The sequence below is a fragment of the Oryza brachyantha genome, chromosome 1 (genome assembly GCF_000231095.2).
Source record: "Oryza brachyantha chromosome 1, ObraRS2, whole genome shotgun sequence".
In the NCBI taxonomy this organism is placed as follows: domain Eukaryota; kingdom Viridiplantae; phylum Streptophyta; class Magnoliopsida; order Poales; family Poaceae; genus Oryza; species Oryza brachyantha.
Window position 1 is genome coordinate 5,280,825 of NC_023163.2, and position 24,452 is coordinate 5,305,276.

A 24,452-nucleotide genomic window follows, 5' to 3' on the forward strand; every position below is an offset into this window, starting at 1 on the left:
AACGGCGGTCAGGTGATGAGTAGACAACGGCGGCGTCGCGACGAGGTATCAACAACGGCCCGGCGGAGTGCAATGAAGAGGGGGAGTGCACCGGCCCGGGGGAAGTAGGTACACAATGCGGCGCCACGGCGAGGTATCGCGCCGGCGCGGGGGAGTACGGTGGCCCGATGGAGAGGGGGAGTGCGCGCGCCGCCGGCATGGGGGAGTGCGGCGAGGTATCGGCGGCGGCCCGGCGGCGCTGCAGCGAGGTATCGGCGCGGGGGAGTGCGGTCTGGACGGCAGTAGGAGGGAGTGCGCGGCGTGAGGGAAGCGTGCCGTGCGGACATGCGGCGTCTGGGGCTGGGGGTGCGTTCTGGTTTTTTTTCACTAATGCATCCCGTGGGCACGGGATTCTGTGCTGTAGCAATACTCTTTTTTTTGGGAGAGATAGTATGCGATGGGTTGGTCATTTTTGTTTGGATGAAAGAATGAGATGGGATAAAGGTTATCTCTCATATCCAAAATAAAATATTAAATACTAGGATTAATATATAAAAAACCTAAAGTAATTGGATGTATATTTGTACAAGTAATATATTTTAAATAAATTTAATAAATAAAATGGACACCCTCTATGTGCATCGTGATCGTCCTGAGATGGATCCGTCCCAACGTTTTGATGGAATGTGTTGGATCTGAATCTAAGAGAAATATTCCTCTCTTAGGTCTAACACATCTCATCCATCCACCAACCAAACAGGATAACTCATTCATCTATGGAACTAAACCCATCCTTATTCCGCCAAAGTTATGGGTCCGTTTCACCGTGTGCGTCCTGCAGTGCCGGCCTCGCGCGATACAGATTCACCGCGACGCGCATCCGTCCTGCGTCTGCGTGTTGCGTGCGAGCGCCTGCCTCGCCGGAAGGCCGGATCGAGGCGGATCACGCACGAGACGGCGGAAGATGGAAAAAGAAAAAAGGCAATCCGGTGGGTCGTCGTCTCGTCGCGGTCGGCGGCCGGCCGGCCGGTCTCGTGGAGAAGGAAGATGAGATGTCGCGGAGGGAGGACGGGTGTCTATGGTACACACCACTATCTACTCGATCATCCCTGTAGGTTTTCGTACTTTCCGTGAGTGACTTGGCGAGTTGGCATCGGTCGACATCAACAGGAACGACCTTAGCACGTGTATATGCAACCATGCAAGTCGCCAAGTCTATCGATCGGTATATCCCCGGACGTGTCGGTTGGTTTTTCCTTTTGTTTACTTCTTTTCTACGAGAGCCGAAGCTAGAGAGAGTGAAAACAATTTTAAACATGTCCCTCCGCTATTTACGTGTCATCCGAACGTTCAAATATAATTTATCTTTATTATTTATAAAATATGGATATTTCTGTCTTGGAAGGGCGTGAGCCCGCACGTCAGGCACGTTGATCTCTGTTGCCGCACGCGTGGTGCCGTGCGTTGCCGCCTTGCGAGGGGTCGTCGCGCCGGCGCGCACGACACATCTATCCACCTGGCCGTCGTCCTCTGCGTGCGATGGGGGTGAGGGCTCGCTCGCGCCGCTTTCCCCTGCTTGCTGTTCTCATGTGCGGAGGTCTCCCTCGTGCCGGTCAATGACGGCGGGCTTAGAATTGTGTGGGCTGGGAGAGTGAGATCGAGTAGTATAATTAAGGAATTTTTAACTACTCACGTTAATTGTCAATGAAAGCATGCACATTTTGTTTTATGCTAACTATCACGCAAGAAAGAGAACGTAATTAAAGATGAAAATGTGAGAGAGTAATGCCCATACTCCAGGTAATACAAATCATCGACTCCATTGTCTAAAAACATATCATGGATTGTCATGTGGGCCCTCCTCCAACAAGTATTAAACTATTTCAGGAAGAGCAAATACACATTGTCTAAGCATTTTTTCCCTTAAAATTTACACCTTGTTTGCTTTTCTAAAAAACCGAGACTCCTACATTAAATGGTTCATCTTTTCCAAGACGGTTTTATTTTAAAAGGATAGCTAAACCATTTAATTTGATTACATAGTTTATGTGTACAAATATTAAATGACTTGTGTTGTGACTTAAAGCCACAAACATAAATGTGAACATGCGACGGAAGGCAACTTCAAAGTGAATTCAGGCGTAGAAATGTTCACATACCCAACCGTGTATTACTTGATTAATCTTTGGTTAAATACAATGTATATGGTCATTTTAGTAATCTATACTACATATGAGGACTGATTTGTGAGTTGTCACTGGTACAAAACGGTTGTGACCCAGATTCATTTTTTATTTTGAATTTTAGATTGTTATGAACATATATATATAAAATTTTTATTTATAAATTATTTTTTATTTATAAATATATCGTTTTTTTTTCTCTTTCGCAAAAAAATACCCTTCCTGATTCTCGTGGCCCAGGAAGCCAGGAATCGATATCCACACACCCGATTCTCTCGCGGAAGGTGGGGCACGATTCCCTGGCCCCACCCGCCAGTCTAATTGTGTAGACTTAAAAGTCCAAAATAGTATCCCCCAACCGTCGCCGGGCTCCACCCTCTTTTCCATACCCATGCCGGCAACCCGATGACAGGTGGGCCCCGGCACAGGTGGAGCCCCCGTGCCATTGGCTCCGCCTCGCCGCGCCTTCGGTTCCGCCTCCGTCTCCATCGCCGTCTCCGACACCGCAACCCGCGTGGCTGCTCGTCTTCTCTTTTACCTCCTCCTCCTCGGCGAGCATTTCCGGGGAAAAAATCGAAACCTCCACGGAAAACGGCGGAGCGGGAGGAGTGGAGGAGAGGAAGATGAAGCCCTCGAAGAAGAAATCGAAGAAGAAGAAGCCCACGCCGGCGGCTGTGCCGACCCCTCCGGTGGCGGAGGAGGAGGGTTCATCGTGCTCGCCGCAGTCGGATACCCTAACCCTAGCCGCGGCGGCGGCGGCGGCGTCGGAGACGGAGTCGAGTAGCAGCTGCGAGGCGTCGGCGTTCAACCTCGGCTCGTCGGGGGGCGCCTCGACTTCCTCCTTCTCCGCCTTCTCGTCGTCCGCCTCCACGGCGTCGTCGTCGGCCACCGGCGACGAGCGGCGGGACATGGCGTGGCTGCTGGACGCCTTCGGCGGCGCCACGATCGACCAGGTGGACTCCGCCTACCGGGAGGCCGGCGGCGACGCCTTCCTCGCGGCCGGCATCCTTGGCTCCTCACCGGAAGCGCAGCCCCCTCCGCCCCCTCGGCCACCGGATCTCTCGCCGCGCGCCGGATCTGGTAGCAAGAAGACCAATAGAAGGCCAAAGAGGGTAGCCGTGGCTGCAACTGGCATGGTTGCCGACGTGATCGGCAAGGGATACACGCGACCTGCCACTTCGCCTGTAAGCAAAACCAATGCGTGCAAGGGCAATGCTTGGAAAGAAGGACTTGACGATCGCAAGTATAGTGTCGAAGAGGTCGAACAGTTCCTGTGCTCTATGCTTGGGGATAATTCGGAGCTTGGCATGGGTGTGGTCAGAGACGTGCTCGGTAAGTTGCTTTTGCTTTATTACAGGCATACCTGTAAAAATGTTTTTTTTTGGCCATTTTCTCGCAGCCCAGCAGAACTATAACAAAGAACGAGAAGCTTGTACTTGTAAAAATGCATTTTTTTTACCACTGTCACACAGCCCAGCAGAATCATAACACAGTAAAAAACAAAATAAAGATAGAACAGCTTCCTCTGCAGAACAGGAGGATAGCTATAGTTTAAAAGACAGATTTTTCCTAAGGAATGGTTGGTCTTGTTTAGAAAATGGATTTATCAAATTAGAAAAAGTGAATTCAAATGCCATCTACCAAACAGGAAAAAAGGAATGCAAATGGCATCCATAACATTTCATAGTTCATAAGCTAATCTAGTGAAAGTAGCAATATACTGTTTTACTGAGCTTTAAAAACTGTGTAAATTAGTTCCTACTTTTAAAATGCTTGAAACAAAAAGGGCATTAGGCTGTCTACTTGGGTGCTCAAATCTTTGGCAATTAGATTTGATCATGCCTCTTACAGCACAGATGTGTCTGATGCTGTGATGATGGATTTAGGTTGAAGTCCTATAGGAAGGTTATTTCAGAGCACAGACTTTTGGTTTGAAAGGATTCTAGAAATCCTGAACAAATAGAGCAAGATTCTTGTATGAGCAGTCAATTGGACTTCTATTAAGCCAGCATACATTGTGGTGCACTGTTATTCTCTTAGTTCAAGCATTGGGATGTGAAGGATATATGTATAGCCTATGTTGGTTGTTTTATCACACATTTTACATGAACTACAAATGGTAGCATACTATATTCCATCATAGATTATCTTCTAACATTCAATGTCATGGACACAGGCTGGTTTTCTTACATATGGAACTGTTCTTACATATAGTTAAATAGATGCACTCTCATAAATGTTGTTTATATGCGAAACTGCTGCATAATTTACTCACAACTGCTGAAAGCTTATGTTTTTGGCATGAGGCTAATCGTTGGATGAAATTTGGTGTTTCTGTCTGTGGTTAAAGTTTATCCATGTTTATGGATTCCTTGAATGTAATGTTAAATTTTTCACTTTTATGCTTACTAATAGTAAAACTAGTTGGAGGGAAAAAGTACTTTTTTAACATCAAGATTGCATTATTTGCAATTGGTAGGTCAGTTGGAAGTGGAAATGTTTTTTTGTCTTACTGGAATGCATTTCTAATGTTACTTCGCTATATTATCCAGGTCAATATGGATGCGATGTTGAGAAGGTAAGGATTTATCTTATTGGGTCCATTTCTTAGTGACTTCCGACTCTGTTTTCATCTCCTGAATGGAAAAAAAAAGTGCTTATTGGTTGGAGCTAGAATTTCACTTTTCTTTGCGGGAACTATTTTCAGCTTGATTCTTTTCAAACTCAAACAAGCATCTATGCATTTGTGCAAGTTAGCAGACTATTCTGGGAATTTCTCATGTTCCTTTTGCACTTTTACACAGCAAAGTTGACATTTTTTTTGTACATGGAAAACAACCATGCAAGTAAATGATTCTTTTTTTTGTACATGATATCATGGTGAGCGTCTGCAAGTATACATGAAAAATAGTTTGGTAATCACTTGTTATGGACATCTGTCATCACTCATGACATTCTGTAGGTGATACCGATTTCCTGAATGGTGTTTCAGTTGGTCAAGTGTGGCCGTGAAAGAGAACTTATCTGCTTGAGACGCGGTGCCGACAATAGGAAACACATGTCGTTCATGTGGTAACGTGCCTACCGTTGTAGTGTTCTGTTGCTATTGACAAACTTCAACCCATGAACATCAAACACCACCAACAGCTGTGTCCTTTTTCTTGTATGAAAATTTCTCCATCTAGTCATTTTATAGTAGCCAATGGCTAGGTGGGTCTTGTCTTGATATCCCAGATTGGCTTGTGCGTACAATAAGTTAATCACATATTGATATAAAAAAAAGTCATATCTAGGCAGGTATGCACATGGATCAGTCCACAGTTATCCATTGACCCAAACCAGTTTATTGGATTTGCAATTTTCTACATAATTGAAATCAGAAGTGGAAGAAAAAATCAATCTCAAGTGGTTGGTAGGGTCCATGGGAACAGTGGGCAAACTTTCATCCATATATGGGTCTGGATGATTTGAATCAAAATTTTCATTGGCTATATTTTTCCAATGCGGGTACAGGAGAGTAGTTTGTTGGTTCCCAAGTTTCATATATGAAACCAAAGGAAGCTTGTAAAGCTAGATATTGTTTATGTGGTTCCATGATATTATCCAATCAACTAGCATTTCCAGTTATTATCTTTTTCCTTGAAAACATGCTGTAAGTTTTCAGCCATTGTTCAGAAGTTTCACAAATTAAAATGCTTTCAGGCGCTGGATGCATTACTTGATATATCAGGCATCTCTTCCCTTCAAATCAAGGAAAGGTGTTCCCCAAATGGTCAAATAAATGGCATAAGCTCTCCAAACATCTTCATATCATGTGGATTATCTGAGGAAGAGTCTATTGCAGGCATTGAAAGGAGTTCATACCAGGTGTTTACTTAGCATAAATAGAGTTTATGCTTGTATCTAAAACCATATGCACGTATATCCTTCTGAAGATTTAGGCTATTCTTAGTTCACTCATGCATATATTAGTGGTTATTGAGTTCTCTACAATATTTTTTTTAACAAAATACATTAATGGAGGGACCATAGATAGACTACCTTATAATTTTGTACTTAGTGCAGGCATTATTGTATCTTCTTTGCTTGTGACATATATATATTATAGAAGATATGAAGTTATGTTTCAAGGTACCACCTTCTCTTGTTTGTGTTTAGGGCCTGTGAGTTCCGTCTGTTATTGTTAACAACACTAAGAAGAATGAAAGTTCCCTTTTGACACTCAATAGATATCCTTGTGCAAAATGAGGTATCCGCAATTGGAATTCCACTTTCCATTTCGTATTGATTGACATGCTACGCTTATGGCAATCTAGATACTTACGTTCTTTCAACTAGGATATTGCAGCCCTTGTTAAACTGTTCTAACATTGTAGTTTATTCAGTTTGCAGATGAAATACCAACCATGGCATACAATCCTTCTGAAAATGAAGAAGAATACTTTTGGGGCGGACTTCAGCGCAGGTTGGTAATAATTTGCCAATATAGCTGACTTTTGGTACCTCATTCAACAATATACTGATATACCTATGCGTTATTCATACACCCCATCCTGCATAATATTTGTTTGGACATGTTTGGGAGAAAGACAAACACAATAGATTATTTTTATCATGGGGCTGTTATCAAGTTGTTTGGATAGAAATTAAAGCTGGCTAGATCATCATTGGTTTATATTTTTCATTGGATTGCATAGGATCCATTAAAAAGTTGCAATATTGGCAGGGCTAAAATATGGTTTTTTATAATGGACAAACTAATTATAGAGCTAGGTTATGCAGGCAGGCCACAGATCTCTTGTGATTTCAGCTGAACAGTGACTTGTAAACTTTTACCTTAGTGCAGGTGCATATTAAAAAAAAATGTTTATTGACTTCAATAGCACAGGCTGTAGTTAGTTTCCAAGCAGATATCAGTACGCTCAACTCTATTCTTGCACTTTTATGTGGCTGTTTGTATGGCATCCTTGGCTCAATAGCTACTTGAAGGTTGCATGTGAGGATCCCCCCTCTACACTATCATCTTCAAGATCAACAAGCTCCGTATCTAAGACACCACAACAAGTGCTGGATTCACTGTTCAAAATACCTGAACAACGCACATACGAACCAAGTTCTATGGACTGGAAGAAGGTAGTTAAGAAGCTGCAATCATTCAATTCACCCATCACATCAAATAATCAAGAAAGACCAAAAAATGGTATGCGTTATTTTAGCCACAGTTGTTTGTCGTTAAGATCATTAATTTCTTTTTATGTATCACCTTGGCTTACTTTTTTTCTTCATTTTCTTCATCTCGCAAATTTCTCTATATCTGTCCCTTGACTGTATAGCATGTTTTCACATTATTATTCAATGGCTTCCCCATGTCACTTTAGAATGAATTCTGGGACTTTAGCTGTTTGAGCTACCATGTAATGAGATCAATAATTCTAATGACCTTCATTTAAGACTAGTTTAAATATGGACTTAATAATACCTTTAATCCTGACCACATGCCTCACCCTAATATACAGTGAAATTGTTTTGACCTTTGTGTTTCGACTCTCACTTTATTGTGCTTTGTTACTGTTACGTTTGATACTTCTGAAAAGATATAACAGTTAGTTCTCTTATTAAGGGGATGGGTATCAAGAATTCCGTACTGTCGCTGCAAGGCATTATGATACAATGAAAACATATTATCAGAAAGTAAGATGTATTTTTTTACTGAGTTCTCCTTGTGCTACTCTTGTTGTTTTGTATTTCTTATCGCCTTTCGTCGTTTCTTTCTGCACAGGCTGCCATGGCATATTCCAAAGGAGAAAAATCTTATGCCTCTTATCTTGCAGAGGAGGTCTGACATCCAATTTTAAGTTGATAATGCTAAGATAACGATGATGTTTTAATAAAATGAAAGAAGGCAAGTCAGTAATGGATAGGCTGTAGAGATTTCTGTAACTCAGGGATACAAGCACAGTTACACATTTCGAGGATAAGTTCTTTTAGAACATTTCTTGACAGGACAGCACTTTTTAACATCTCCATCCAATAGAGCGAAATTTTCAAATAGTTTACACAGGCTGTTAGGTTTCAGTAACCTACGCAACTCCTATAAGAATATATTTATTGCTGATATTGCTTTGCCTCAGCATCTATCCTAATTCTGTCTTAGGGGAAGCATTACCGTGAATTAGCTCGCAAGGAAGACGAGAGAGCTAGCAGGGAGATATTTGAAGCCAGGTAACTGTATAACTTCAGCTTCAGCTGTTACTTTTAGATCACATCTGACTATCTGAGTGCCATTCTTCTGTTTGCAGAAATAAGCATATAACGAACACAGTAACTATTGACCTGCATGGGCAACATGTTAAACAAGCCATGAGACTTCTCAAGGTTCACATGATGATTTGCGTATGCATGCCATGTGAGTACTTCCGTATGACACGATTGGGTGCCACATTCATTATTCAGCTTTGTTTTGGTCTAACGCTTCATGGTCTTTTTTTCTGTGCTCTTATGAACAGCAACCTTTCTTAGAGTAATTACTGGTTGTGGTGTAGAAGGCACAGGAAAGGGAAAAATAAAGCGAGCGGTAAGTATTTGCCAAGCAGGAACTTTTTGCTCACATGCTTGCCAGTTGCCACTTGTGTGTGATTGCTGACATGCTTCATTTCTGCAGTAAATTTATGGTATTGTTTGCCTGTCATTAAAAAATGCCCTCATGAAATGTTTGGTTGCACACTTGGGTACCTTCCTGTTCTATTAGTTTGATAGTGTCTACTTTTGCGGTGGTTATATGACTCCACTGTAATAGATTGTTTTTAATATTGAGCTCTTGGTAGCGTCTGTGTTGCTGATGTTTACTCTTATTACTTCAGTATGTAGACAGTACTTTTAATTGCTCAATCTCATTAACTGATGTGCCATGCTTTTGAATTCTGTAAAAACGGCTGTGGTAGGTTACCGAGCTTGTGGAGAGAGAACGCATTGAATGGCATGAAGAAAATGCTGGGACCATAGTGCTAAAGCTTGGTGGCCCAAGGGAGTATCGTTTTCTTGAGCATGACAGTGATTCTGATTGAATCTTGGGTGTCTGTTTTGAGGAGACTGACATAGATTAATGGTTATTTAATCTATGTATCGCCTTAATCTATCTGTATTTGCCTGTGTTGTAATTATGGATAGGTGACCTAGTTCCTGATGTAGGATGTAGTTTCTGACATACAGGCTCAGCAATAGCAACTAGAGAACAGGCGCCGTCTGATGTAATGATCATTGTAGGCCGCTGATGTAATGATCATTGTAGGCTGCTAACCTTGTACTAATGTACTCAGCTATGTATACCTGTCTAATTGTGTTGATGTGATGATCAAGGCATAAGGCAACTTATGCTTGAACTTCAACATTGCAACTGTCACTCAAACGGTCTTGTCAATAGATCAAAAACAAAAATTAAACATTATGGATTCATTTGCCTACATGGTTGATTTTGTTCCGAATTATGGTTACTGGAAGCCAATTACTGTTAGGTAGAAATGACAGGTTGTCATAATATAAGAAACCATATGTAGAAACCATTTTCTACAATGGAGGTGTCTTCGAGTAATAATAATAATTGTTTTCTCTTTCTCTCCTAACTCTATTATTCCATCAATACTGAGCGTGATACATGTTCTATAGAAACTAGTAGTTTCTTCCTATGGTGAATTTATGGTTTATTGGTGTATTGGGTAGTACTTTCTTCCTATGGTGAATTTATGGTGTATTGGGTAGATCGCCATCAATAAACCCATTGCTAGATTCCACCACCTCCTCTATCAGAACCGTGTCGTGGGGCGGGGGCAGGGGCAGGTTTTGACTCTCTTGTCCTTTCGCCATCTCTGGCCGAGCACAGTAGCTGAAGAGATCTTCCTCCTGGGAAACGGAGGGGAGAGGTTCTTTACAGAAATCTCAATAACGTGCCCCCTACCTGACGCGCCAGCTGTTGGAGTGCAAGCTCCTCTAGTGGGAGTTCGGCAAACCCCTTTTTTTGGTTTGGCCCAGTGATGTGGGGTTGAAGTTCCTGCAGGAGATATGAACACTAAGAGATATACATGTATGGGTCGTCGGGAGGAGTAATACCCTACTCCTGTCGCTTGGTCCTTAAAGAAAAGTGAGTACAAGCCTTCTTTTTGAAGGTATTGTCTGTCTACTGACTAGCCTCCTATCTCCTTTCAGATGGAACATGGCCTCCTTTTATAGCAGTAAGGGGTTACCACAATCGCCACAGTCCTACCAACTACCAACAAGTAGGTCATCATCACATTGTGACTTGGCAATGCGGAGATCTGCCATCGCGGCGTCGGTCACGCTCTGTCTGAGGGTGGGTGGGCGTGTCAGTCTGGCTATTCTTGGCCGGTCCCATATGTCAGGTGTTTGGTAGAGGGACGGTCATGCTTCCCGTGCTAGGTCCCATCGGTCAGTGTCCCATCTTGAGGTGGACGTTCGTTCCAAGCTACGGGGTAGCTGCCCTCCTCTCTCTTGCGATTGTTAGTCGCATTAAATGCGACTGTAATGAAGCAGGAGTTGGCACCATGACAAGGGTGTAGCATACCTACCCTGCCAGAGATGACTGCCACTTCGCGCCTCTTTTTCTTCGGAGGGCGCCACTAGAGACGCTCGTGTGCCTGTCCGCATTAAGTGTGGAAAATACACATGTCCTTTTCTGCCAGCGAACGACGTGTACTCCAGGCCCTCTCCCAACGCATTAAATGCGAAGGTCAAATCTCAGAAACATGCATCGCTTCTTGGCACATGGGCCTTATAGCATACCTACGACATGCTGGGGGTCGGGGCGGCCCAACCCCGAGCCCTCATCTCGGTGACTCCCTTAGGGTTTTGTCGCAAGGGTACGTATGTCTTGGGGGCCGACCCCATTTCTGGGAATTCCTGGGCCCATAGCTACCACACACCATACTTGCAGGGGTACCTCGGGCCCATTTCACCGACAGGGTTAACCCTGTTACACAAAGTGAGAATAAAAGTGTAAGTGACATGCTATGTGAACGTGTGTTCGCTCAATGTGTAGAGCGGATTTGGAGGTTGTATTGGTAATCACGATTTCGCTGTGAAAACCACGCAATATGTCACGATTATCATGATATACCACCATGATTTTTTTAAAAAGTTTGAATTCTCATAGAATTTACCAAGCAAAACCATGATATATCATTATTATGCCTTTGACGTGGACGATTATTGTGATAAGTAAAGCCTTAGGCGTAAGTTCTATACATAGGTTTCATATATGGCTAGTTTTTCTCAGCGGTAGATGATGGATCTGTGTACAGCGAGACGCTAGTGAGTTCGATTTTTTTTATTTTTTAAACTTTTTTAATAAATAATTTTATTACTAAACCTGGGATGAAAATATTTAAGATATGGAAAGTTGTTCTCATGTGAAGGAAGAGTGAAATATGGGCTCAGTTGTCTCGCGGGCCCGGTGGGCTTTTCGCAGTTGGTCTGCCACGCAACAAAGCGACTTCACGCGGCCCAGCTTTGCTTCGCCGTCCCTGCTTACCCTCCATGGCCGCCGCCGCCGCCGCCATCTTCTGCGCCGCCCTCCGCCGGAGCCGTCCGGCCGCCGCGGCGCTCCTCCTCCGCCGCCCCCTCCCGTCCTCTCGATGCCTCTCGCCTCTTCCTTCTTCTCTCGGTAAGGCCCCTTCCCGCTCTCGAACAAAAACCCCCTAAACCCTCCTCGCCTCACCGTCCGACTCCCCCAACGCAGGCGGAGCTTCTCGTGTCTTCCCCCGCGTTCCGGGCTCTGCCGGATTTGGCCACTACGCCACCGTCGCCGATGAGTCTACGCCTCCCGCGAGGCCCAAGGGCAAGGCCAGGAAGAACCCCATGAAGCAGTCCCGCTTCGACTTCACCAAGGTGGACGCCGCGCTCCTACCCACCGTCATCCTCGTCGGCCGGCCCAACGTCGGCAAGTCCGCACTCTTCAATCGGTGAGACTCCCCCTGCGTAGTTTGCTTGTATCTCGTGATGTCGGCATTTCAAACTTTCAACAAACACGTCATGGGTTATTTCATTTTCTTAGAGCCCTTTCTTACTTCTACTTATGGTTGCTGGTCATCATGATGATGCTACACATTGCAAAACAGTTATATATTTTCCAAATTTACCTTCCAATTAGCTTGTATTTTCGTGTACATATTTTTATTTTATGATAACATATAAACACCTTGACTAACAGACAGCTTTATGTAAGCTTTGCACTTTCACTAATATAAGTCCACCATAATGTGGTCTGATGACTTAATGGCAAATGTTTTATCATTATATTACATTACTCTGAACTGATTTATGCTTTGGCATTGCAGCTTGCACTGTCACTATCTTATTCTCTTCAAATGTTTGCTTCGGACTTAGAAGTTTTGATTATTGAAATTAGATTTATACGGAGGAGGGAGGCATTGGTGTACAATACACCTGGGGACCATGTCACCCGGGACATTCGTGAAGGAATTGCTAAGCTCGGTGATCTTCGTTTCCGTGTGCTTGACTCAGCTGGACTTGAGACAGCAGCAACGTCTGGTAGCATCCTTGCTCGAACAGTTGACATGACTGGGAATGTGCTATCTAGGTCTCAATTTGCCATTTTCTTGATTGATGTCAGGTGAGTAGACTGTAGCTTGATTTGAAGTTTTCATCATTGAGTTGAGTTAAAGTGCTGGTCCTTGTTGCCTATTAAAAGAGCAATGGTCTGTTTAGGGATGGTCTACAGCCACTGGATATTGATGTTGGACAGTGGCTGCGGAAGCATGCATCTGGGATACATACCATTGTAGCAATGAACAAATCTGAGTCCCTTGATGAGCATGGAGTACTGACTGCGGCGGCTGGAGAAGCCCACAAGTTGGGTTTTGGTGACCCAGTTGCAATATCTGCAGAGACAGGCCTGGGGATGGCAGAGCTTTATGAGACACTAAGGCCATTGTTTGAGGACTACATGTTTCAGCTACCAAACAGTGAGTATTCATTATTATTGACCATTTCTGTTGGGGTTCAGTAACATGACTGACTCCATGCTTCTATCTTGGTCAAGCATCTCTACCTGTTAGTGTCGCACTGATCAAAATATTTTGCACACTATTTACCTCTATGAGGAATTTGTGTCAGAAAAAGTTTAGGTATCAAGGTTTCTCTATACAAAATGATATATTTCATATGGTAATCTGTTCCTCTTGATTCTGCTCGTGTAGAAATGGTATCTTGACATAAATAGATTATATTTATTTTGGTTTGCATGCACATTACTGAGGATGGTTTTATACATCTATTCTTATGGAGCGATCAACAAAGATTGATCACCATATAAGAAAATAGAAAATAGTTGATCACCATATAAGAAAATAGAAAATAGCAAGTGTTGGCTCACAATGTTATACTCTCTCAAGAAAACTGTATTGCTATCTATGAACAAACTATTCATGAATTACACTCAAATATGATAGATGGGCTCAACCAAGATGACCCTACCTCTGAGGCTGAGACTGAGGCCCATGAAGGTGATGAAAGCAAGTTACCTTTGCAGCTGGCAATTGTGGGGCGTCCTAATGTTGGGAAGTCTACCCTGCTGAATACTTTGTTGCAAGAACAAAGAGTTCTGGTTGGTCCAGAGGCAGGCTTAACAAGGGACTCTATTCGGGCTCAGTTTCAGTTTGATAATCGAACTGTATATTTGGTAAATTCATCTTTATGAATTTAATATTTTTATTTTGTTTATCTCTGTTTCTTATATTGGCCATATACATGTGCTTGTGCTGTGAACTCTAGTGATGCTATTATACCACGTTGTGTCACAGCCACCCACCCCATTTTTAACTCAACATGAACTGCGAATTCAACAATACTTGCAGCATAGCATCACATCGTTGTTTATGCTGTCCACATAATGATTTTCTTCAGGAGAATATAATGATTGTTTGTTAAAAAAATAATATCTATAATTATAGGTGAGCAAGGACAACTGTTGTGTTCATTTTGTTTCTTTTATTGATTCTTGTGAGTCACAACAAGGCTCCATTTTAAGTTCCAGGAGATTATCCATTAGAATTTTATTTAGTTCATCCTGCTGTTATTTTTGCTGATTTATTTATTAAACCAAAGAATAGATGTTGTTGTCTTGCCAAGACGAACTGCAGCAAAAAGTTAATGAGGCTAAGATTCAAAATGCTTTCAACCCAAAAAATTTCCCATGGATCAACTTCATGCCATAAAATGTGTTATGACAATAAATCCATGTAAGATCTAAGCTGGGTACTAAGTCTATCTAGCCAATAGTTTAATCAAGGAGCCATATCATTCAGAAACCCATCATTTAATTCATCTATTATGTGTTGTAGAAAATAATGTTTTATCCAAATAGAAAAAAACTAACTCTCGGCAAAGTTGGAGTCTGTCAAATTTATTCAAACTTGTGACTGCATGGTGCAATGTAAGAGCTCATAGCATAAGGTCCAAGCAAGCTACCTATCTGAATGTATTTCATCATTTCATTTTTTTTTCACCCTTCTGTTTCGTGGTGCAGGTGGACACTGCAGGTTGGATGGAAAGGTCAGGAAAGGAGAAAGGACCAGCATCGTTAAGTGTGGTGCAGTCCAGAAAGAATCTGATGAGAGCTCATATTGTAGCTCTTGTTCTGGATGGAGAAAAGGTAGTTAATTCCATCCTAACGTGCTCAGAGCCAATGAGCTACATAATTCTTACTACGTTTCTTCCTATATGGTTAAGGGGAAACATTTCCAACCTTAACCAGAGGCTGTTATAGATGCCTTAACAAACTTTCGTAAGAAGATATCACGAGAAATAGTCGAGGATCGAACTCTATCTCAAAAGAAAAATTGATGTTTTACTACCAGTCACAAGCTTTATGTTCGGCGCAGTACTCATACTGGAACTAACGAGCAAGAATTGCTCTATCAATCACCATCTACTCTAGACATCTCCTGAAACCTTTTCCAATTCCAAAAGTCCAGCATCGTCCAACAAAATAGTGAATTAGGAGGAGCTCTTTATGCAGTAAAAGAAAGACCCAAAAAAAACCCCGAAGGAGTCCAACTGAAGATCTTTTACTATGGATTTCTGATGCCATGTTCTTAAGGTGGCATATAGTCAGGCCCCTTTTGTAATGCGTGAAACTTTCATGATTTACACTAGAGCAGGTTTGCTATTCAACCACTCCAGTGATGGTTTAAAAATGAAAGCATCACTACAACTGTACACATGTGCCTGAATTTCTGGGATAATTCTAATTTAAGTACATTTTATTTGAGGGAATATAAACAATAAAGCAATAAATTGTGATGTCCTTGCTTTTGCCGGAGTTGGACATCATCTGGATTGTCTGCTCACTGACATCGATATGCATGGAGTTTTATGCCAAGATACCAAGTATAAAGAGTTGCAAAACACATTAATGATGTCAACAAGCAAGTTTCATTGTCTATATGCTCCTTAAACTAAATTAGATGGGTGCTGCGGCTGCATTGCTCGTATTGGATGGATCGGTTGAGTATATCATTGCGTTGGTGATTTCACATTTATGCAGAGGACTACCACCTATTTCTCTATATTTTTTTAGATAATGGAAAGCTTTATGATCTTGGCCAATTACATCAAGGTGATATAACCGTATTGAGAACACTCCAGGCTTTCTCCATAGTATGTGAAATTTAGCCTAGTGCCTTACTATTGTGTATTGTCATGTATTCCCGCCGTTTCATATTATAAAATTTTCTGGTATTGCCTAGATTCATTTATGTGTTAATGAATCTAGACACATATCCAAAACATATGCATAGATACATGGATGAATTTAGTCAAACACAGAAAATCTTATAATCTAAAACGGAGGTAGTATTATGTAGTAATCACCTCCTCGATGTTGTTCCTGCTTAACAGTAACCCTGTTTAAGATACTGCATTTAGTTTTCATGAGCTTGATGTTCTAATGTCAGTCCCATATCAAATTAATGAACATCGTAAGCAACAACTTCAATCTTTAAAGACCTAAAAAATTCAATATTACAGTATGATCCTTTGCATGTCTATGAATTTTGTCATTTGAATTGTAACGGCCAATGCCATGGCAAATCATTATTGTTTGTAGATCGCAAAGTCTAAGAGTAGCATGAGTCATCCGGAAGTTATGATAGCACGGCAGGCAATAGAAGAAGGGCGTGGACTTGTTGTGCTTGTCAATAAAATGGATCTTCTTAAAGAAAACCGACCATTGTTTGACAAAGTGATAGAAGCTGTTCCTAAAGAAATCCAGACAATTATTCCCCAGGTTTGTTTTCTTTTTTAAAAACATTAGTTATGTTTTACTAACCTTCAACCTAGACCTATGGGATTATTATATTTTGTGCAGAATGAAGCTATTGAAAAAATGTCAATATATTATTCCTAACATGGTTACATGAACGTTGGTGGTTTAGTTTCTACTTAGAATTATCATATCATCTTGGAGACTTGCATTTCCAATTGCCTTTTTTTTCCTCAGTTTTTGAAGTAGGTTGTTACTTAAACAGTGTATTATGTGGGAGCATTTGGATTCTTTTTCTTTAATTGAAACCTAGCTAAGTTTAATATGAGGTATTTTTCTGTTTAACAAACTTGATATTTTGTTAATATTCACTCATGCAGATGCTTCACTTTGTTTACCTACAGAGTATGAAGTTTTGAGGCTTATTTTGATTGTTATTGCACATGCAGATGTCTTGCTTTGTCTACTGACTGATAGAATCTAGAAATGGAGGACTTGAAGTTCATTTTGATGGATTGTTTTTGTTGCTTGATTGATGAATCACTTGACTTTTCCAGAGTGTCTGCTAATGTAGAATATAATATGAGACTTATCTTTTGGTCATTCAAGAACACAATGCATTTGTAGTAGTGATATTGTTTTATCAATTATGAAGTGTTGCTTTTCTAACGCATTGCATATAAGAGTCACCTATTGCAGAATATATTAGTGGTTTGCTTCATATTTTGACAGGGGAACCACATGGCAGAGTATACTAATCTTCTCCTGTTTTTGGCAGGTTACTGGAATACCAGTTGTGTTTATGTCTGCATTGGAGGGCAGAGGGCGGATTGCTGTCATGCATCAGGTTATAGATACTTATGAGAAGTGGTGTTTAAGGTTGTCGACCTCACGGCTGAACCGTTGGTTGCGGAAGGTAAAATTCCTGCTCAGGTGCTCAGTGCTCTGGTGTTACGCAATTTGCTTTAGATATGAGTTAAGTATGAATAGTAAGGTGAGTAGGATTGAATAAGCAACTGTAGGTCAAAGCGAGTTTACATAATATCAGGTGGAATTTTGTGCTTGCAAAATGGAATAATTAGGGGTTTCTTGAGAAATATCATGGTTGATCTAAGCCATCTGTACTTAGGGATATGATATTGCTATAATTTGTTTATCCTTCTTCTTGACCAAATATTTCATTTTTCTTTTCACAACTAGTTCTTGTTTGATGCATTTCCTTTTTCATCACTCTGCTTTGACCACATGTTTACATTATTGATTGCCAAGGTCTTTTACGTCACTTAAGCGTACTGTCTACCTTTTAATTCTTTGACAGGTTATGAGCAGACATTCCTGGAAAGACTCAGCCACACAGCCAAAAGTGAAGTACTTCACTCAGGTGAAAGCGCGCCCACCGACATTTGTTGCCTTTATGAGCGGGAAGGTTCAGCTATCTGATACAGATATAAGGTTCTTGACAAAATCTCTCAAAGAAGATTTCGACATTGGAGGGATACCAATCCGGGTTGTACAGCGCTCCATTCCTAGAAAAGAGACTGTAAAAACCAACAGCAGGAATACCGGGCCTAGGATCAATACCAGGATGAGAACAGATAAAAGGACAACAGTATCTGAACCCACTACTGCTTCGTAGAGGATGCTGGTACTAGCTAACCCTACAGAAAGGCATCCTTGTCGAATTGAGATCAGGTGCAGTCATGCAGTTTTAGCTGTCCATTGGTGGTGTGCCTTGTTAGAAGGTGGACTAGCGGAACGAACGAACAGAAATTGCTGCATGTCAATCAAAAAGATGTGGCCAGTAGCAAGAGTTTTTGCTGCCTGCACCGGAAGTGATCAAAACAGTAGCGGTTTTAGTAGCTTGTTGAGAGCGAAGGCAACGGTGTACCGAGGAAAGCTAATTTCAACTGAGTACCGAGGAAAGCTGCATCCTTGCTTTGATTATCAATGCCTGAAGGCAACGGTGTGGTAGTTTTTTCAACGAAGCACAATGGGTGTACACTGAGATCGTATTTCAAAAGTTGTTCAAAACATGTCATGACGGATATCTTGCGTTGTACAGACAACAGTAAAATATGTTGCGAGCTGTGAATCGTTCGTAGCTATATTTACTTCTCCCTCCCTGTGTAGTGTAATAAATGATGTTGATTTTCTATTATACGTTTGCTTAAAAAAATATGTAGATATGTAAATTTTAAGTTATAATTAAACTATAATAAATCGAATCACAACAAAATGAATCATAATTATATAAGCTTTTCGAACAAGGTGAATAGTCAAATATATTTAACTATTTGCAACTATAAGATTGTATAACTTTTCAAATGCTACTTTTCATTGGGTTTTACAAATATGTCATTGGTGGGAGAATATGTACTAATACTTTTGCACACGTGAAATGCCAATTTACATCCTCATTTGTTTCTTTTGCTTATGTTTGTAAGTTAAAATTTAAAATTTTAATCTTAAAAGTTTATTTTTCAGCATCGTTTTAAGAACACGTATATAAAATCTTTATTCATAAGTTATCTTTCGCTTATAAATATGTTATCTTGTTTCTCGATATAAATCCCCTTTTTATGTTGTGATGAATAAGACAACAGTATAGCTATATTCTGTGGCATTTTGGAGGTAATTTTGACAAAATGACAAAACTCATAGCAGATTTAATTGTTCAGAGGCATAAAATATGGGATCCCAAAATGATAAATACATATGACAAACAGATCAAAATCTGTGACGCGATGTGGATACTTTGGCAGAGCATGTGCTTAGAGCATCCTAAACAGCTCATTTATGCATCCTCTATCTTAAAAATAGAGGATAAAGACTATAAATTAAGATTCAATAGAATAGCTATATCATCAATATTAGAAGTTATCGATGACCAAATTTAGATATGCTGATGCTCTACGCCTGAGGTGCTAAGCTAATCCGTCGCCAAAGCAACGAACCCCATCACCCCCAAAATCCCTCCAGATTCCAAGACCAAATCCACCGAAACGCTCCACCTCGCCTTCCGCCTCATCGCCACCGTGACTTTTAACGCCGGAGCCACCGCGATGCGCCGCGGCCGCTCCTCCTCCTCCTCGTCGCCGTCCAACCCCTTCCACGCCTTCGCCTCCACCCTCCCGTTCCTCCCCTCCCCGTCCCCACCCCACGCCTCCGCGGCTCCCCACCTCGCCGTCCCGCTCATCCTCCCCGTCGCCTCCGCCTCAGCCGCCCCCGAGGCGGGCCGCGGGGCTCAGCCGGTGCCGGGCGCGCGGATGGACGCGGCGTCCGGCGGGAAGGCGGCGGGGGGTGGTGTGGGGAAGGGCGGGGGCCCCGCGTTCGTGGGGCAGGTGTTCACCATGCTCGACCCCTCCGGGAACGGCCTCATGGCCGTCACCACCCGCTTCGAGCTCCCCCAGTTCCTCGCCAGCAGGTACCCCCACGGCCCCACCCTTCCTTCTTCCTTGGAGCATTTGTTCCTGCTTAGCTGCAGTGTAACGTTTGTATGGCGTCGCCATTGTGACCTTCGGTTGTTGCTGGTAACACGCAAAGTCACCTGCTTGCCTGCGTGTAGATTATGCGCTAGACTCTGCTGCTCTTTCAAGTTGATATATTACAAGAGATTTTGTTCCTGCTGCCATGAATTGATGTCTCATTAGAAGTGGTACTATTACATTGATGAAACGCATCTAACCCAGTCTGTGTGCGAATTTTGCAACTCCACCACACGTTTGGGCGCATTATCCACCATGACGCCAGCAAATAGGGCTCCAAAATGGCAGGCTGTACTGTTTTTGTTCTTTTCTAGAACTTGCTGGCTATCAGCCAGATCATGGGATTGAGCCATAATCTGAAGCAACTTTAGTAAGCTATGAGCGTGTGCAAATAGATGTGTATACAGTTGATATCGTTCTTCTTTTCTTGAGATGTTAAGATACTATTATTTGCATCCCACATAACAATTCAAATTGTTGATTGTAATTTATAATGACATCAATAATGTACTGGCTGTCCTGCTGAATCACACTTTTCAAATTTATTTTCTCAGGACTCCTATGTGGTTCAAGAGGATCTTATCACCATTGAAGAAGAATGAAAATGGTCCAGTATTTAGGTTCTTTATGGATTTGAATGATGCAGGTATTTTCTGTTAACAAACGCTCCATTTTCTTGTTTTGCTTGATGCATCATGAACTTAGCATTTATTTAATTCCTGCTGGATTATAGAGGTGGTACACCAGTTACCTTCTAGTACAGTTCTATCAGTTGGTGCTACATGGTAGACACTGTGATTTGGCACTTGATGGTGCATTAGGAGGTTCCATTTCCTTGGGGGCTCTAGCATTGTTATATTGATGTGTTATGATCTTCCTTTTACATCATGTGCTTGCTAATTTCTCAGAAGCCATTAGTCATTAGTTAGCTTACAGTACAGTTCTATCAGAAAGGCAGTTATAGATCTGTTATGGGAAGCAATTTACTCTAGTAGTGGTAGTCCAGAGTTACCTATTTAAGTGGTCCATTTTCTTCATTCTTAATTTTTTTCTGGCTGAAGTTTGCTGTATTGTATAGTCATTGAGGTTTGAATCTCCTATCCCATGTCTAGATTCTAGAAACAAAGCTGCATCCTGAGCAAAATTTCCCTGCATTTGTAATACTGATACATCTGGTACTGGCTTTTTCATGACTTAGTTCTTTAAACATAGTTATTGCAGGGAAGAATTTTAGCTAACTTGGTTTAAATATTCAGTATCCTATGTTAAGCGGCTAAATGTGCCAAGTGGTATGGTGGGGGCTTGCCGCCTTGATGTAGCATACGAGCATTTCAAGGTAGGTATGGTGATTTTGTTAATATATCTGTTTTTCTTGAATGCTTTTGTATTTTTTGGACTACTGGTTTATGTATGGTGGGGGCTACAGAAGTTTTTTTTATAGATCTCGTTGATTTATCACCTGTCGCAATGCGTGTGCACTACAATAGTCATTTTTGTACCTGGACATCAAACAGTCAGCATCTTGTGTTCATCAGAGTCCTTGTTATTGTTATTTGCAGGAAAAGCCTCAAATGTTCCAGTTTGTTCCTAGTGAAAAGCAGGTTTGTGCTAAACTAATAAGTTGTGCATAAATTTGAACATACCATTTAGATACTAAAACATTTTTTCTCTTATAGGTTAAAGCAGCCAATAAGCTCTTAAAGTCTTTTCCACAAAGGAGCAGAAGGAAAAAACTTGATGGTGTTCCTGTCTTTAGTGCTCAAAACTTAAATATTGCAGTGGCTACAAATGATGGAATTAGATGGTATGGATTGCATTCTTGATTTGTGTGTGTGTGTGTGTGTGTTTGAGAAGAATGTTTAGTTACTCCCTCTGTCCCAAAAGATGAGGTCTTTTAGAGTTGGGCACGGGTAATAAGGAGAAAGGTAAAATAAAACGAGGAATGGTTGTGATCGGTTGAGATGAGGAAATAGGTGGAGAAATTAAATGGGAGATGGTTGTGATTTGTTGAGATGGGGACTAGGTTGGAAAGGTAGCTATATTTTGGGATGGATAGAGTATAGTTTTGAACAAATGTTCTTTATGAGCTTACCAATCATGTGTTCATTTACTTCCCATGAGCAGACATCATTGTGAATCAAAATAACTGATTTATTGTTATTCTTAAGTTTTACTCTGCAGAAATATCTTTTCAGCTTTTTAATTATTTTTCTTCCGATTTTAGTTTTTGGCTTTCTTCATGAGGTGCTGCTTTCTGTCAAATGTCAAGATGTTTGGATTACTTGTGTCATATTATCTTCATGGATTCTTCAGTGAAGTTTAATTTTCTACTATCTAGCTCTTGTGCAAAGTAGCCACATCTATTTGGCTATAGGAGAGAAAGCTGACGAGACTTGTAAGATGTATTCGATATTTGTTTGAAAACATAACATGAACTTTGTTGACCACAATTTCAGGTATACACCATATTTTTTTGATAAAAACTTGCTGGACAATATCCTTGAAGCTTCAATGGATCAACATTTTCACTCGATGATCCAAAATCGACATACACGACGTAGGAGAGATATTGTTGATGACAGTTTGACATCAGAAATGATTGAAGAAAGTGCAGACAGCTTGCTTGAGCCCCCAGAGGTACTTTGATCATTAGATATGCATGAGATGCCTCCAATCTCTTCTATGGATTTTTGGTCCCCTCAAATTGGTAGGAATGTTGATGTAGGTACAAGAATTGATGAATGAGATTGGTCCAGTTGGAATACCGTTAAGCATTGTAACAAAAGCAGCGGAGATTCAGTTTCTTGATGTTGTTGATAAAATGCTTCTAGGAAATAAGTGGTTGAGAAAAGCTACTGGCATACAGCCACAGTTCCCTTATGTTGTCGACTCATTTGAAGAAAGGTGCACCTCCAAAGTTTAAATTTTTTACTGCCTCTTCTTTATTATAGAATTGCTTCATCGGTTGTCAATTGTCATTAACTTGAGGGAGATTTAATGGCCAAGCTGAGTTAGATTGGTGATGAAATACTTCTATGATTTTCTTAACATGTTTGAAGTTAGTTTTAACTATGAATACCCTTATTATTTCACATATTTAAAATAAGATACTTCTAATTGTTCGGTAGCTTGATGGCCTTGTTTGCTGTACAGATAAATTAAAATGACAAACCTGTAGTTCCTGAAGAAGGCTATTAAAATATTGAGATCTGACCTTGAGAAGGGGAGAGGAAAAATGGTTAACTAGATTATTGGAAAATCAAACTTCTGAGATACTGAAACAAACATTTAATCTGTTATTTTCTTGTGTGGATACTCATTGATAGCCTTTCGTTCTACCTTTTGCTTTGCTATTCATGTCTGTGGTTTGTTCATTCACTCTCAGGACTGCTGCTGCAATTGACAGGGCTGCTACTGCCAGTAGTAGTTTTACTGCTTCGGAGGATGCCAACTGCTTCCAAAATAGTAAAGAATCACAAACTTTGGAGTCAGACTTTCATAACAGCAACCGCGGAAAACACGATAACTCAAATCATGGCCAACCTCAGTTCCCCTTTAGCAATCTGCTTCCTAATATATGGCCAGGTCATGATAGAAGTTTCAAAGCACAAGGAAGAGACAGAACATTCAGAAGGTCTGTTTTACCTTTTCTTTCCCTCCCCTATTGCTGTCATGTACGTTAAGTATGCCACCGTATGAATCATGTCCTCTATACAATCTTAACATCAATTTTGGGTCTTGTACTTTAATGGACTTTCTTTGTTTATCATAACCCATTCAAGAAGTGCTTTGTTTATTTGTATATTCGTTATTTGGGTTATTTACGTGCAAAGTTTCAAATCATCTTTGCTTGATGAACAGATGTGATGCCAGCATCAACGATGTACAAGCCAACCCTCTTCTCCCCAAAATCACGATGGTTGGCATCTCAATGGGTGAAGGTGGACAGATGAGCAAAGCGAACTTGAAGAAGACAATGGACGACTTGACTAAAGAGTTAGAACAAGCAGGCGAGAAAACTATCTTTAGCGACGAGAAAGACCCGTTGTTTGTTGCCAACGTTGGTGATTACTCAAGGATAACTAAGATTAGCTCTGCATGAGACCGATGAATACCAGCTATACATGTCGCACATACTAAATTTCTAACAAAACCAGCCGATAGTTTATTTTAATAAGCTAATCTGGAAGCATAGATATAGTTCTGTAAATGTATATTACCACCTCCTAGGATTTCCAGATATGGTTCACGGTTAGATGTTGGTTGTGTTCACAGAAGTTGTCCATGTATGTAGTTCAGAAACAAGAAAGCAGGAAAGTACTTTTCTGAATTAGCTATGAACTATATGGTGATTGAATATCAAGCATTGAAATTTGAAACAACATACTGTTGTGTTGTTAGGTTGAACGGGGAATGCGTAAGGTGCTTCCTTCCCGAGTGAACTAGCATCGCTGAGCTAGATTTACTTCCAAGTTTGCGTGTAATGACTAGGTATATTCGCTTTCAAGTTTG

The 24,452-nt window shown here is 41.2% G+C and overlaps 3 protein-coding genes across 4 annotated transcripts; all 3 read left to right on the forward strand.

Moving 5' to 3' along the window:
* The first annotated feature begins 2,785 nt into the window (after positions 1–2,785).
* Positions 2,786–9,610, forward strand: LOC102721682 (SMR domain-containing protein At5g58720-like). The gene is made up of 11 exons (XM_006643867.3): positions 2,786–3,494; positions 4,715–4,740; positions 5,865–6,029; positions 6,548–6,627; positions 7,142–7,362; positions 7,783–7,853; positions 7,942–7,998; positions 8,317–8,384; positions 8,462–8,568; positions 8,669–8,736; positions 9,104–9,610. The coding sequence occupies exons 1-11, from the start codon at positions 2,786–2,788 to the stop codon at positions 9,224–9,226; spliced, it is 1,695 nt and encodes a 564-aa protein (XP_006643930.3). The 3' UTR covers positions 9,227–9,610.
* Positions 9,611–11,663: 2,053 nt separating this feature from the next.
* On the forward strand, positions 11,664–18,609 carry LOC102719256 (GTPase Der). Its single transcript, XM_015836762.2, has 9 exons — positions 11,664–11,835; positions 11,911–12,133; positions 12,580–12,804; positions 12,900–13,156; positions 13,643–13,872; positions 14,719–14,844; positions 16,300–16,479; positions 17,234–17,371; positions 17,774–18,609. The coding sequence occupies exons 1-9, from the start codon at positions 11,709–11,711 to the stop codon at positions 18,089–18,091; spliced, it is 1,824 nt and encodes a 607-aa protein (XP_015692248.2). The 5' UTR covers positions 11,664–11,708; the 3' UTR covers positions 18,092–18,609.
* A 776-nt stretch (positions 18,610–19,385) lies between these two features.
* LOC102721964 lies at positions 19,386–24,369 on the forward strand. 2 transcript variants are annotated; one of them, XM_040520153.1, is made up of 9 exons: positions 19,386–19,879; positions 20,495–20,586; positions 21,197–21,276; positions 21,500–21,541; positions 21,617–21,744; positions 22,397–22,577; positions 22,666–22,844; positions 23,347–23,574; positions 23,802–24,369. In XM_040520153.1, exons 1-9 carry the CDS (start codon positions 19,518–19,520, stop codon positions 24,040–24,042), a joined length of 1,533 nt encoding a protein of 510 aa, XP_040376087.1. In that variant the 5' UTR covers positions 19,386–19,517; the 3' UTR covers positions 24,043–24,369. The 2 variants fall into 2 exon arrangements, with proteins under 2 accessions (XP_040376087.1, XP_040376086.1); XM_040520152.1 differs by having other exon boundaries at positions 19,388–19,879; positions 23,326–23,574; positions 23,802–24,368.
* The last annotated feature ends 83 nt before the right edge of the window (positions 24,370–24,452 follow it).